Here is a 12128-nt window from a genome sequence, read left to right on the forward strand (position 1 = left end):
TGTCGGCGGCTCCGTCGTGGAGTGATGTTTGTTTCCCCACGTTGCCCTCCGTGTTCCAGGCTCGGTTGAATTGCCCTGAGGGAAAAGGGCCGCGCTCGGTACAATGGGAGAATGCCTATTTTTGCGGATCCGCCCTGCAGACTGCCGAAACCTACCATTTATTAAAGTGAGCTGGAGCTGTCGTCAAAACCTTTCCAGTATTTGACCTTTGACGAGTGTTTCCCTTGACTCTCTTACATTATGGCGACAACATTGACGGGCGGGAACCCGCACGTTATCCAGCTCCCTACGACACCCTCCAGCTCCCCCTCCGAGCCACATGCCATCGCCCAACAATGGCTTACAAACCTTCAAATCCAACTGGCTCACGCCGATAGCATTGATTTGGGAAATCTATTCCACCAAGAGTCATGGTGGCGCGACATGCTCGCCCTGGATTGGGATATGCGTACCCTTCACACGTTGACCGAGATCCAAGACTTCCTCCGCAAGCGCCAGGGTGCCTCTGCGCTATCGAACTTCCGGCTTCAGGATAAGGGGAAATTCACGCCTAAATGGGATCAGGTTGTGAAAGGCCTTAGCTGGGTTTCGAGTATGTTTTTCTTTGAAACGGCTGCCGGTACCGGAACGGGCATGCTACGCTTGACACAGGCCGCCGATGGTCGCTGGAAGGCATATGCCATTTACACCTCACTCCAGGCGCTGAAGGGAGTAGAGGAACCTCTGGGAAAAAGGCGGCCGGAGGGCACAACCGAGTCTATGCCCGGCGGATTGGCCTGCGGAACTTGGATTGAGCGGAGAGAGCGACAGAAGGAATTCTCGGATGCGGAGCCTACCGTTCTGGTTGTTGGAGCTGGTAAGTGACCTTGTCTTGATTTGAGAAGGCATGCACAGAGTATGCTAATATGTTGGATTTTTAGGCCAAGCTGGCTTGAACATGGGCGCCCGTCTTCAAAACCTTGGACTGTCTTGCCTGATTGTGGACAAGCACGAGCGGGTTGGCGATAACTGGCGCAAGCGTTACCGGGTGAGCTAGCGATCTTGCTATTCCATATCGACATGAAAGAGCTCGAGCTAACAGCTGTCCCTGATAGACTCTGGTTACTCACGATCCCGCTGAGTTCACCCACATGGCTTACCTTCCCTTCCCTCAGAACTGGCCGCAGTTCACTCCTAAAGATAAGCTAGGTGATTGGTTCGAAGCTTACGCAAACATTATGGAATTGAATGTCTGGACAAGAACTTCTGTCGCCTCGGCCGAATACAGTGATGCCACTGGCCAATGGAATGTTGCCGTAACTCGCGGCAACGGTTCTCAGCGCACATTGCGTCCCCGCCATGTTGTGTGGTGCACTGGACACTCGGGCGAGCCTCGAATTCCGACCTTCCCTGGCCAGAGCTCTTTTCAGGGTACCGTCTATCACGGAAGCCAACATCGTGACGCAGCCGAGTTGAACGCTCGTGGTAAGAAAGTGGTCGTTGTGGGGACCGGTAACAGTGGCCATGATATAGCTCAGAATTACTATGAGAATGGTGCAGAGGTCACTATGCTGCAGCGCAGCGGTACCTATGTCATCACAGCCGACAAGGGTGTTTTCATGATGCACGAAGGATTGCATGAGGATGACGGGTATGCTTCAGATGGCCCCACCCTATGCTGGAGATGGGTTTGCTAATATTTTGATTTCATATAGTCCCCCAACTGAAGAATGCGATATTGTCTCAGAGAGCCTGCCATTCCCTGTTCAGTTCGCCTTGGCCGTGCATGGAACCAAGCGCTTTGCGGAGGCCGAAAAAGAGACCCTGGATGGTCTGCGCCGTGCTGGTTTCCAACTTGACTTTGGTCAAGATGGCGCCGGTATCGCCCGTGCTTACTATACCGCTGGCGGAGGATATTACATTGACGTGGGATGTAGCAAGCTTATTGCCGACGACAAGATCAAGGTCAAGCATAGCCCACGCGGTATCGATGGATTCGGTTTGCGTGAGTTGAAGCTGGCTGATGGAAGTTTGCTTCCTGCTGATATTGTTGTCTTGGCCACTGGATATGATAATATGCGGACGACTGTTCGGAAGGTGCTGGGTGACAAGGTCGCAGACCGGTGCTCCGATGTATGGGACTTGGACAACGAGGGAGAGCTTCGTGCGGTAAGTGAATGGCCTCTCCATGGATTGCATTTCTAGGCATGTGTTAATTTCATTCAGATGTGGCGTCCCAGCGGCCATCCTGGTTTCTGGTACTTTGGTGGAAACCTGGCGCTTTGCCGAATCTACTCCAAGTTCCTGGCACTTCAAATCAAAGCGGTTGAGACTGGACTGTCGAAGGGCACTCGCCATCAGGAGAGAGCCACTAAGATTTGAACGAAAATGCAGAATGGCATTACTAACTAGAGATATCAGATAGACTAGACAAGATGATAACAAAGATCCAAATTTGCGACTTACTTGTGCAGACTTGTAGAGGCTCCTAGTTGCAAGTTAAAATTGTGTGTCATAATGAATTTAAATCCTTCTATAGGTCTTACCCAACCACCCCAGTCCTCGTGAATGCCCTTGCGGAGATTGGTGGCCTTAACCTACATTTGCACAGAGAGTGACGGTGGCGATAAGCGGAGATTACGGCGGAACAACGTGGTTGGTTGTATATTTATCTTTTTCTATTTCAAACAGATACGTTCGCTTTTGTACTAGCATCGTCAGTTTAAATGCCCGAGTTGATGTCTTCAAGAAGAGTCGGGTGGGTCTGCACCCATCCGAGTGTCTTTCGGGCCTTCTAGCTAGAAGTGGGATTATCCGCACTAGCAGCGAAAGCCATGAAGCTGTTGAAATGCGCAGGAGCCTCTTCCGATGTCTTCGACACGATTGGAAGATTTAGACCGCGACCAAGGGCTTCCGCAATATCCTTCATAGGAATTTCTTCCTCGGCCACCGCGTGATACCTTGCGCCTGCGACGCCCTTCTCCAGAGTCAGGCGATAGAGACGAGCAGCATCAAGGCGATGCACTGCAGGCCAGCGGTTGATGCCTTCGCCAGCACATGCAGAGACTCCCCTTTCACGGGCAATTGCGCGAGCATGTAGGTGAAACTGTAGTCTCCCGGCCCATGAACGGTGGGAGCGAGTCGGACTGATGAGGCACGTACGGATGCGAGTGCATCCACTTCTTGTTCTGAGATATCACGGCCATTAGATGGCGATGTGAGATCGACAACCGCATCTTCGTCGGCCAATTCACCCATAGGCAAGATTAATCTACCCACAGTGATCACTAGGGGCTTGTTGGTTCCAATACTTTAAGCGTAATCAAGCTAAGCCCCAACGCGAAAAATGCGTATGCTATGGTGTCGCATGTAATTACAGCCTACCGGTTGGTTCAGATGTCCAAGTAGCCCGAGAGCAGACGCATACAACCCAGTTGGAGAGTTCTCGTGGTCAAGTGGTCTATAATTCAAGGCTATCCGACCTTGATACATACTTATTGCCTACGATTACGGTAGGCGATGGCCGCGAGTCATTTCAGCTGGACATGGAAGACATAGTGCGTCTCAGTCGATTCCAAAACCATACAGCACATACCTTTACACCCGTTCGGTCAATTGAAGTCTACAAAGGGGAGTTGTGAAAGTTGCGCTAGAGGTTTGTTTCTGTTTTTCTGTGCTTCTATTGATGTGCGAGTCTCATCATCTATAGAACCCATTTCTCATGCACATTATGAAGTCATCACGGCAACACATGATCGATTTCTATCAAACTCATCGAACGACGAAAAGCGACCCTTGGCTGAGTCTTATCATTGGTCGAGAGAAGCTGCTTTGCGAGATCAAAAAATTATCATCTCCAATTCGACCTCAAGATCGTGATGCTCTATGGGCATCTGCTGCCATGTTAGGGATTGCCAGCATAACTTCAATCGAAGCGTCGACACCGAATGAAGCTTGGCCATTAAAACCCGCCGATGCTACTGACCTGTCATGGCTTAATCTGACACAAGGCAAAATGGCCCTTTAGGAAGCTACCAATCCTCTTCGCCCCGGAAGTATATTCCATCGCATGGCTGATGAGTATGCCATATTAACCACTGAGTCGTCCTTGATTCAAGTGGAGCAAATTCCGCGTGATTTCGTTGGATTGTGTCACCTCGATGAGCCAGACGCCGACGAACACAATCCCTATCCGGCTGTATCTATTTTGACCAGATTGCTTCCGGTCAAATGCACACAGGCAACGATGAAGGATTACCTAGTGTTCTTGAATTTTATTAAGCCCCATTTCAAGACTTTGCTCAGGCCGAAAGATTCTCGTGCTTTACTCATTATGGCTTACTGGTATGGTGGTATGTGTGGATCCTTATGGTGGGTAGCAAGGCGGTCCAAGTTGGAGTGCCAGGCCATTTGCTTGTATTTGGAGAAGCACTGCGCCAATGAGAGAGATAACAAAAGAATACTCACGGTGCCATGCATTCAATGTGGTCTGGCATTGTTATTCAAGGAAGAATATATTTCTTGGTTGAAAATAGTGAAACTTCATTTCCTCATAATTATATCGGATCGTGTTGCGGCGAGCGTCATATAGTCTTTTGGTATGAAATCAGACCAAAAAAAAAAAAAAAAAAACCGCACTGTTCGTTTGAACAATACATGGATTCCCTTTCTTGACCATGGCAATAGCTTTCGACCTTTCTGCGTCTTTCCCAATGCCTAGCGGTGGCGAGTGAGGAACGAGACGACAAGAGCGCAAATACAAGCAATGCATGCAAGGAACATAAATGCAGCATCAGCCGTGGCGCGATTGCAACGCTGTTTCACGACGTGACCGTCGCGACAGGTCTTCGTGCCATCGTCATGGTAGTAACAGCCTCCGCTAATTAACGGGTTATCCCAGGTGTTTCCATCGGTTGACTCGTCCTTGCAGTTAGTACCACGAAGAGACACGGCATAAGCCTAATACGAAATGCGGTCAGTATAACTTGTATCACAATGCCATCTGTCTATAGAAGGATAACACACTATACCAGCAGCCAAAAGAGCAATTGCAGTGACACCGTCAAGAACCCATGTGATGACGCCCTTGAGGCGATCGTTGAACAAGGAAGCAAAACCAACTATCGCAGCTACTATACCCAGGGCCCCGGTAAAAGCGGCATAGCTAGTTTGAGATGGAACTTTGCCATAGTATTGTTGCCTGGCAAGTGAAATCGATAAGGCGAGGACAACGATCGAGAATAAAACCTAAGACTTTGGGTGAGCTTCTAAGTCAGTATCCGAAGACAAGGATGAAGCTGACTTGGAGAAAACGGGTGATCCAGCCAGCAATCTGCATTTTGAAAGACTTGATGATTGTATGATGAATGGAGTGAGTAGTTGTATGAACAAAAAAGAAAAAGGCAGCTGCGGGGACCGCAGCTAATTGATTCCATCACATTCAAATTGTGGAGCGTCTCAATAAGAGCTTGCCTGCACAGCCTTACAAAATAGCCGGGTTTACAGTCAAGAGCCCGTTGACGCTAAGTTGGGGCCAAAGGGGCCAAAACATGGCCGAGAGTCATCATTTGCTATAACACATCCATGCCAACAATATGGCCAATCATGCAGACTGTTTTGGTTCCACAGCCAAACCTCCAAGCGCTTCGGTCAAGCTCAGAGCCGCATGCCGGAACGGCTTGACATCTACACGACTCTTGTTTAGCTGAAAGTTCGCAAATTTCTGTACCACCAAAGAGGCGATGCGATTATACCCTGGAGAACCGCATGGACTCTCAAAATCTGGGAAGATTGACGGGCAGTTATCCAAGGCACGTTTTTTGATACACAGCCCTTCAGGCCAATCCAAACCTCGACGGGTACTTAGCCTGGCCCCCACAGCCCCCATTTTGCAGTCTCGCTTCTGCATCTCACGAGGCAGATTCAGGGCAATAGAGGAAGGCGGAAGCCACCCTGTTCTGGGTTTAGGACAACCACATGCCCCTGACAACAATGGTGAAACAGAGGTAGCATGCAGTATCAAGTCATCTGCGCTTGTCTGGCTCGATGGCCCAAGAATTAGTGCCCTGTTTCTGAGGCTGCAAGGCAAAGTATTTCTGTCACGTGATACAGACGCGCTTTCTTATTTCGGGTGAGAACCGGTGTCCGATTCACGTGACCGGTATGCCCTTTCCCCGCCAGTGCGAATGGTCCGGATGACGCCGTTGGCCCGCCATACTCAGTGCCAAATGATTGACGTACTCGGACTCGGCGCAAGAAACTGAATACTGTTCTGCTGCTCGCGGCCAGTTGTAACAGCCGGAAACAAAACCATGAGTGAGAGAGGCTCGGAGATTGTCTTCCGGGCGGAGAATATTCCGGTCCGGTTCTTTAAAGCATGTCGGTGGTGCCGCCGGCAGAAGATGCGTTGCGACGCACGAAATCAGGTCCCTTGCTTCCGCTGTAGCTCAACAGGACGTGACTGCATTCTTGATCCAATTGAAGATACCCGAAGACGCAACGAACGCCGGAGAAAAACAGCCACACCAGCACGGTAAGTCCATGCACTTCGTCGGGTAAGCATCCAGCTGAACCATTCAGATATAGTACTTCTGCGGTAGCAACTCCGCTAGATCATCGAAGCGGCTTTCATACTCCAATCTCAGGGGAGCGTGAATACTCTCCGGTAACCGGACAGGATGCGTCTTTCGATGCCTCTATTGACTCGCTGCCGGAGTCATCTGCTTTCAGAGAACCAAGACGATCTCAAACAGCAGATCATCATGGTCCCGAGTCACAGCAATTGAGCCCCAACGATATGATTGCACCGGTCTCAGCTGTTCATTCTATGTCTGTCAACTTGCTCGGCTCAGATGATGTAAGTGGCAGCCATTTTACCGTTCGGATTGATGGGCGTTACTGACTGATCTTCAAGATATTCATGGAACATTCATCCAGTGGAGACCCTCGAGGCGACATTATTGCGAGGGGTATCGTTACAGAAGAGCGTGCGAGAGTCATGTATGAACGGTACGCACGCAACTAATTCGAGACACCTCTAACCCTCAAGCAAAAGACTTACCTTTTGATTCTGTAGATTTACCGGTGGCATGAAGAACTTCTTGGGTCTTTTCGACCCGATCCGGGACACATTCGACTCCGTCCGGTCACGTTCACTATTTTGCTTCACTGTGATCATTTACCTCGCTAGTCGCGCTGTCGTGGATCTACGAACTGATACGCACATGCAACGTGTCTTGCAAGACGAAGCGCAGAGATTGGCCGAAGATAGCTTTTTCGAACGCCCCACGAAGCTCGAGACTGTCCAAGGAATGATTCTACTTGCTGCATACTCGGAGAAAACCTGGTTTTCCACAGCTCTTATATTACGTACTGCATTGGATTCGGGTCTAGAAAAGTCACTGGACCGGTTACTATCCCAAGAAAATGTTCCAAGAAGTTCGCTGTCTGCTTCAATGGCAGACCGTCAGCTGGTCTGGGAAACGCGAACGTGGCTCATCAGTTTTACTTTGGAACTGGATGTAGCTTCTGGAACAGGCCGCAAGTCACGCATCGGTGAGGTGGATATAATGAAGCTACGCAGGTTTCTTGACTATCCATTATCACTTCCCTCGGATATGCGAACAGTGTGTATCGTTGAGCTTCATCAACTCCGAGGTCAGTGCCTACCTGTTGTCCTTTGCAATTTAGGTTCTTGACTGATTGCATTACAGGGAACTCTCGCATGGTGATCGAGAATTGCGGTAACATTTGTGATATTGTTTCATCAGAGCTGCCAGCTATAATGACAAGGTTACAGAGTTGGTGGACTACATGGGACGAAATCCATATGAGTAAGCGCTTCCGGGGTGGAAAGATCTCGGGGAGGAAAGATTATGAGACGCGAGATTTCTAATTGTCCATTTTAGACAACGGGTTCCACGCCGGAGCTTTCCAGCGAAGCAGCCTGAAACTTATGCTTCTGTACGCTAGGATATTTGTGCTATGTGCGTCGCTGGCTCGTATCCAGAAGTTGCAGCCCAGAACGCAAAACTCCGACATCGAAACAATAGACCAGGATGTGCTGAACTTGTGGCAGTCATTAGTCACCACTATCATGGATCAGATGGCATTCTTGATCAACGAGCCGGCCTACAGATGTCAGCTGCCATGGGCCCCCACATACCCTGCTCTGACAATTGCCTTTGTCAGTAAGTTATGCCGCGGCCAGGTTTTGATATGGGCAGACATACTCACCTATGAACAGCGACCTTTGCACTTCGGATTGCACGCTGGCGTCCAAATATGATCGACCAAGATATTCTCCTGGGAAGAGCAGAAATGATCTGCGATTTTCTTAAGCAGCCACCTTACCCGGACATCCACCGTACCGTCTCCATATTCGTGAACTACGCACGAGCAATTATTGCTAGTCAGCGTCCGAGGAGCCACGGCAGCGCCGAGGGACCAAATGTTTCCGAGCAAGGCGATGGGTCCTTGCCTTTCGACAGGGGGCCCGACAGTTCCATGCAGAATCCCCCTCATGTGGCACTGGATGACCCTCGCTACAGAACCGGCACATCTATTCCGAACGAGAAAGTCCCGAATCTAGCCCCACTGCCGAGTAATGATGCAGCTGCCACGACTAGACCGCCTCCCCCAAGGCTGCCAGACACAATGGAAGCGCCCAATTGGACCATGTCAAATTCAATCGCGGACTCTTTTGGTCTTTTTGAAGAAGGCCAAAACGATATTTTTGACTTCTTGCCCGTGATGCCGTCTTTGCCGCAGTAAAAGGATAGAACATTAATCAATATACCCATTTGATTTGCACAGGGATGACGTTTAATCGATTCGGACTTTATTTGATCTACATCGTTGGTCCACAATTGATAATCCGAGCCAGGCATGTCGAGAGGCACGCGGTAGACCAAAGAGGTTTTGGGCCGCCACACAGTAGTATACAAATGTCACAATCATCTGAAATCACGCTCCACAACAGGGGTGTGATGATTACATTCTCGTAGTGGACAACAGCGGGAGATCTAGGCTTCGGAGGCGCCCGTCAGGAGACCGGGTCTTGGCCGGGGCCGGGTGTGCCCTAAGGGCCGGGGCCGGTTCGGGGCCGGCCCACTTGCTTCAAATTTTGTATAGCGCAGTCTTAATTGGATCGTTGCTAAGAACGCAAACATAATAGTTTGGAACATTACGCATGGTCACAAAATCTCGGTGCCGTGACTCAGGGCCGCAGAAGAGATTTTTTCTCCACTGTATGTCCCCTGGGTTGGTGCCTGACCAGAAATCGATGCTATATAGTGCGCGGTTCCCACCTTTCAGGGACACTTGACAATTGACTTGATCCACGCTCATTTCTTCTTCTTTGTTTTGTACTTGATTTTTAGTCCAGAGAATAGATATGGATACAGGCCGGTCTTTATCATCTCTCATAATTAATTCTTCTTCCGGTACGACCTGTCCTCCTTGTCTTTAGTCCGTGTTATGTCCTAACATTTTTCACAGATAAAAAGCCGACCTCGAATGAAAAGGAAATCGGCTCGAAAATGTCTAAGGCAGACTTGAGAAAGGATGAGGACTATTCACTAGTTGATTTGCCTACACAAGAAATACTTGTCGAGTTCTCTCCGGACTCAAAATCGAACCCAAACCATTGGTCTCTTGTACGCGTGGCTATCTGTGTGATGTACAATATATTGAATCGTCCTTGTTACTAACTGTTTCCTCGGATAGAATAAGAAGATTTACAACGGTGTTATCGGACTGATTGTTGTGCTCAATAGCGGCATATCATCATCCCTACCTAGCAATGCAGTCCCCACTATCATGCAGGACTTCAACCTGTCAGACGACGGCCAAAAGGTCCTACCAACAGCAATCTTCCTGATTGGATACTGCATCGGACCACTTGTCTTCAGCCCACTTAGCGAGACTATTGGGCGTAGACCGGTTATCTTTTGGACTTTTACTGTTTTCTGTCTCGGAACACTGGGTTGCGCCTTGGCACCTAATTGGACATCGCTTTTGATATTTCGAGTGATCTGTGGCACGATGGCTGCTGCACCTCAGACTGTCGTTGGAGGTGTTTATGCCGATATGTTCTCAGACCTGCGAACTCGAGGTCGGGCGATGGCGATGTATATGTCGGTATGGCATACTGTTTATCATCACCTCAGATGCAGCAATTTAACGTTATACTATGTAGGCCACAAGCTTCGGTCCTATAATTGGTCCTATCATCTCAGGATGCTCCGTTAGGTATGGCTGGCGCTGGACCTTTCGCATTGACTTGATCCTGAGTGGGGTCACTTGGATAGGACTTCTCTTCTTCTCCGGTATGGTGGAACCCAGCCCCACGCACATGATGAGAATCGTCGACTAACTTTCTCAAAAGAAACTTTTTCTCCTGTGTTGTTGAGAAAAAAAGCCAAGACCTTGAGAAAAGCGACCGAGTCCGACCGGTATCTCGCTCCACAGGAGCTCAAGTCCGACGGCGCTTTCACTCTTATCCAAACCATCACACGGCCTCTCACCATGCTTATTTTTGAGCCTATCATCCTATTCACTGCTATTTTCATCTCCCTTGCCTGGAGCATGGTGTTTTTCTACTTCCAGGCATATCCCATCATCTTCGAGAGTATGTCCTACCACAGCACCCTTTTTCTCGAGCAATACTTACTCCGCAAAGACACCTACCACTTCGACGTCGCAATGACATCCCTTACATACATTCCGAGTATGTCTATTGATGGGCATTTTGACTTGTCGAAATACCTAAGGCTAACGTTGTTTAGTGGGTATCGGTGCCGCATCCTCCTGCATTTTTGCTCTCTACTACGACGCCCTCTACGATAAGGCTAAAAAGCTTGGAAAGCGCTGGGCATCCAGCCCCGAGTATCATCGACTACCATTGTCGTGTGTCGCAGGTCCATGCCTAACCATCAGTCTCTTCTGGCTGGCTTGGTCGGCAAAGCAATCCATTCACTGGATCGTACCCGTGCTCTCGGGCTTGATCTTCGGAATGGGTTACCAGACCATCTTCATCTCTCTACTCACCTACGTCACTGACGCATACCGCATCTACTCCGCCAGTGCGTTAGCCTCATCAGTCATTATGCGGAGTGTCGCAGGAGCTTTATTCCCGCTTGCCGCCGATCCTCTTTATGCAAAGCTTGGGGTCTCGTGGGGAACATCCGTTCTTGGGTTTGCTAGCTTAGTCTGCATTCCTATCCCATTTGCACTACTCTATTTCGGTCCTTGGATTCGGAAGACAAGCCCCTTCTGCCAACGACTGCTGGAGGAAGATCTGATGAAGTCCTCCAGTGGGACCAGAACACCCGAGGAGGTGTAAACGGAAGCCTTATTATCTAAGGTTACGATTTTATGAGTCTGTTTGTGTTGTGCTTTCAAGCCTGCAATTCCTTGGAAATCTGCATTTGCATATATTGCGGTAATATAGACATCTGGTTCCGACGTTTCGGACGTTACCGAGCATATTTAATTAGTGATCTCTACATAATACGTATTTGTTTCGGGCTCTAATTTTGAATCACTACCTTGATTCCTCAATGTTTCCTATATATTTATTGATTGCTGTCAGTTATTTTTTAGTAAATCTAGGAAAAATTTGTTCCCCCGATTCTCAATTCAAGTTATGCGGATTGAAAAGCAAGTGCTTCTCACATATAGAATTTCAGGGATACAGGATGCTTCGAGGCTCTCATAATCCAGGCGCATCGATTGGATCTAAGTGATGCAGCTCCGTTTTCTCCAATGTGGTCCACCTCAAGATCCAAACGTCCGGATTTTCGGGTGATGTGTCTTCCACTTTGGGAGCTTCCTCTGGGGCAAATGGCAAGTTTAGACCGAAGTTAAATCCAGCTTCATCGCCGTCGGTGTTGAGGAAAGTTTCAAAATCAAAGCTTTCCAATATGTCCGGGTTATTCGACGCACTAAGGTCATTGAAGGCGCTCTAAAAATTCATTGTAAGATTCCATGTCTGCCGTGCGATGCTCAAGATAGCCTTAACATACCACATCAGGCACACTTGAGTCGCCAAAGGTCTGGTGCGGAGCAGGACCTTGCGGGAATGCACTGGGCGCTGTCTCGAATACCGCTGGAAGTTGCGGTGAAATGGGCACCCTGTCATCATTCAT

General features: G+C 49.1%; 5 protein-coding genes across 5 annotated transcripts; 3 read left to right on the forward strand and 2 right to left on the reverse strand.

The window, feature by feature from the left end:
- Window positions 1-240: 240 nt before the first annotated feature.
- On the forward strand, window positions 241-2361 carry N7532_011551 (putative flavin-binding monooxygenase; the record flags this gene model as incomplete). The annotated part of the gene is made up of 5 exons (XM_056624042.1): window positions 241-856; window positions 921-1027; window positions 1095-1630; window positions 1695-2148; window positions 2206-2361. The coding sequence occupies 5 exons, from the start codon at window positions 241-243 to the stop codon at window positions 2359-2361; spliced, it is 1869 nt and encodes a 622-aa protein (XP_056469030.1).
- A 412-nt stretch (window positions 2362-2773) lies between these two features.
- Window positions 2774-3237, reverse strand: N7532_011552 (uncharacterized protein; the record flags this gene model as incomplete). Its single annotated transcript, XM_056624043.1, has 2 exons — window positions 2774-3085; window positions 3142-3237. The coding sequence occupies 2 exons, from the start codon at window positions 3235-3237 to the stop codon at window positions 2774-2776; spliced, it is 408 nt and encodes a 135-aa protein (XP_056469031.1).
- A 3053-nt stretch (window positions 3238-6290) lies between these two features.
- Window positions 6291-8751, forward strand: N7532_011553 (Zn(II)2Cys6 transcription factor; the record flags this gene model as incomplete). Its single annotated transcript, XM_056624044.1, has 7 exons — window positions 6291-6511; window positions 6565-6835; window positions 6893-6987; window positions 7055-7635; window positions 7692-7811; window positions 7887-8168; window positions 8225-8751. The coding sequence occupies 7 exons, from the start codon at window positions 6291-6293 to the stop codon at window positions 8749-8751; spliced, it is 2097 nt and encodes a 698-aa protein (XP_056469032.1).
- A 622-nt stretch (window positions 8752-9373) lies between these two features.
- On the forward strand, window positions 9374-11323 carry N7532_011554 (putative MFS multidrug transporter; the record flags this gene model as incomplete). Its single annotated transcript, XM_056624045.1, has 6 exons — window positions 9374-9422; window positions 9478-9635; window positions 9706-10119; window positions 10178-10307; window positions 10367-10708; window positions 10767-11323. 6 exons carry the CDS (start codon window positions 9374-9376, stop codon window positions 11321-11323), a joined length of 1650 nt encoding a protein of 549 aa, XP_056469033.1.
- Window positions 11324-11692: 369 nt separating this feature from the next.
- On the reverse strand, window positions 11693-12128 carry N7532_011555 (uncharacterized protein; the record flags this gene model as incomplete). Its single annotated transcript, XM_056624046.1, has 2 exons — window positions 11693-11944; window positions 12006-12128. 2 exons carry the CDS (start codon window positions 12126-12128, stop codon window positions 11693-11695), a joined length of 375 nt encoding a protein of 124 aa, XP_056469034.1.

This window comes from Penicillium argentinense (assembly GCF_028826775.1).
Source record: "Penicillium argentinense strain IBT 30761 chromosome Unknown utg000011l_segment0_segment0, whole genome shotgun sequence".
NCBI classification, from domain to species: domain Eukaryota; kingdom Fungi; phylum Ascomycota; class Eurotiomycetes; order Eurotiales; family Aspergillaceae; genus Penicillium; species Penicillium argentinense.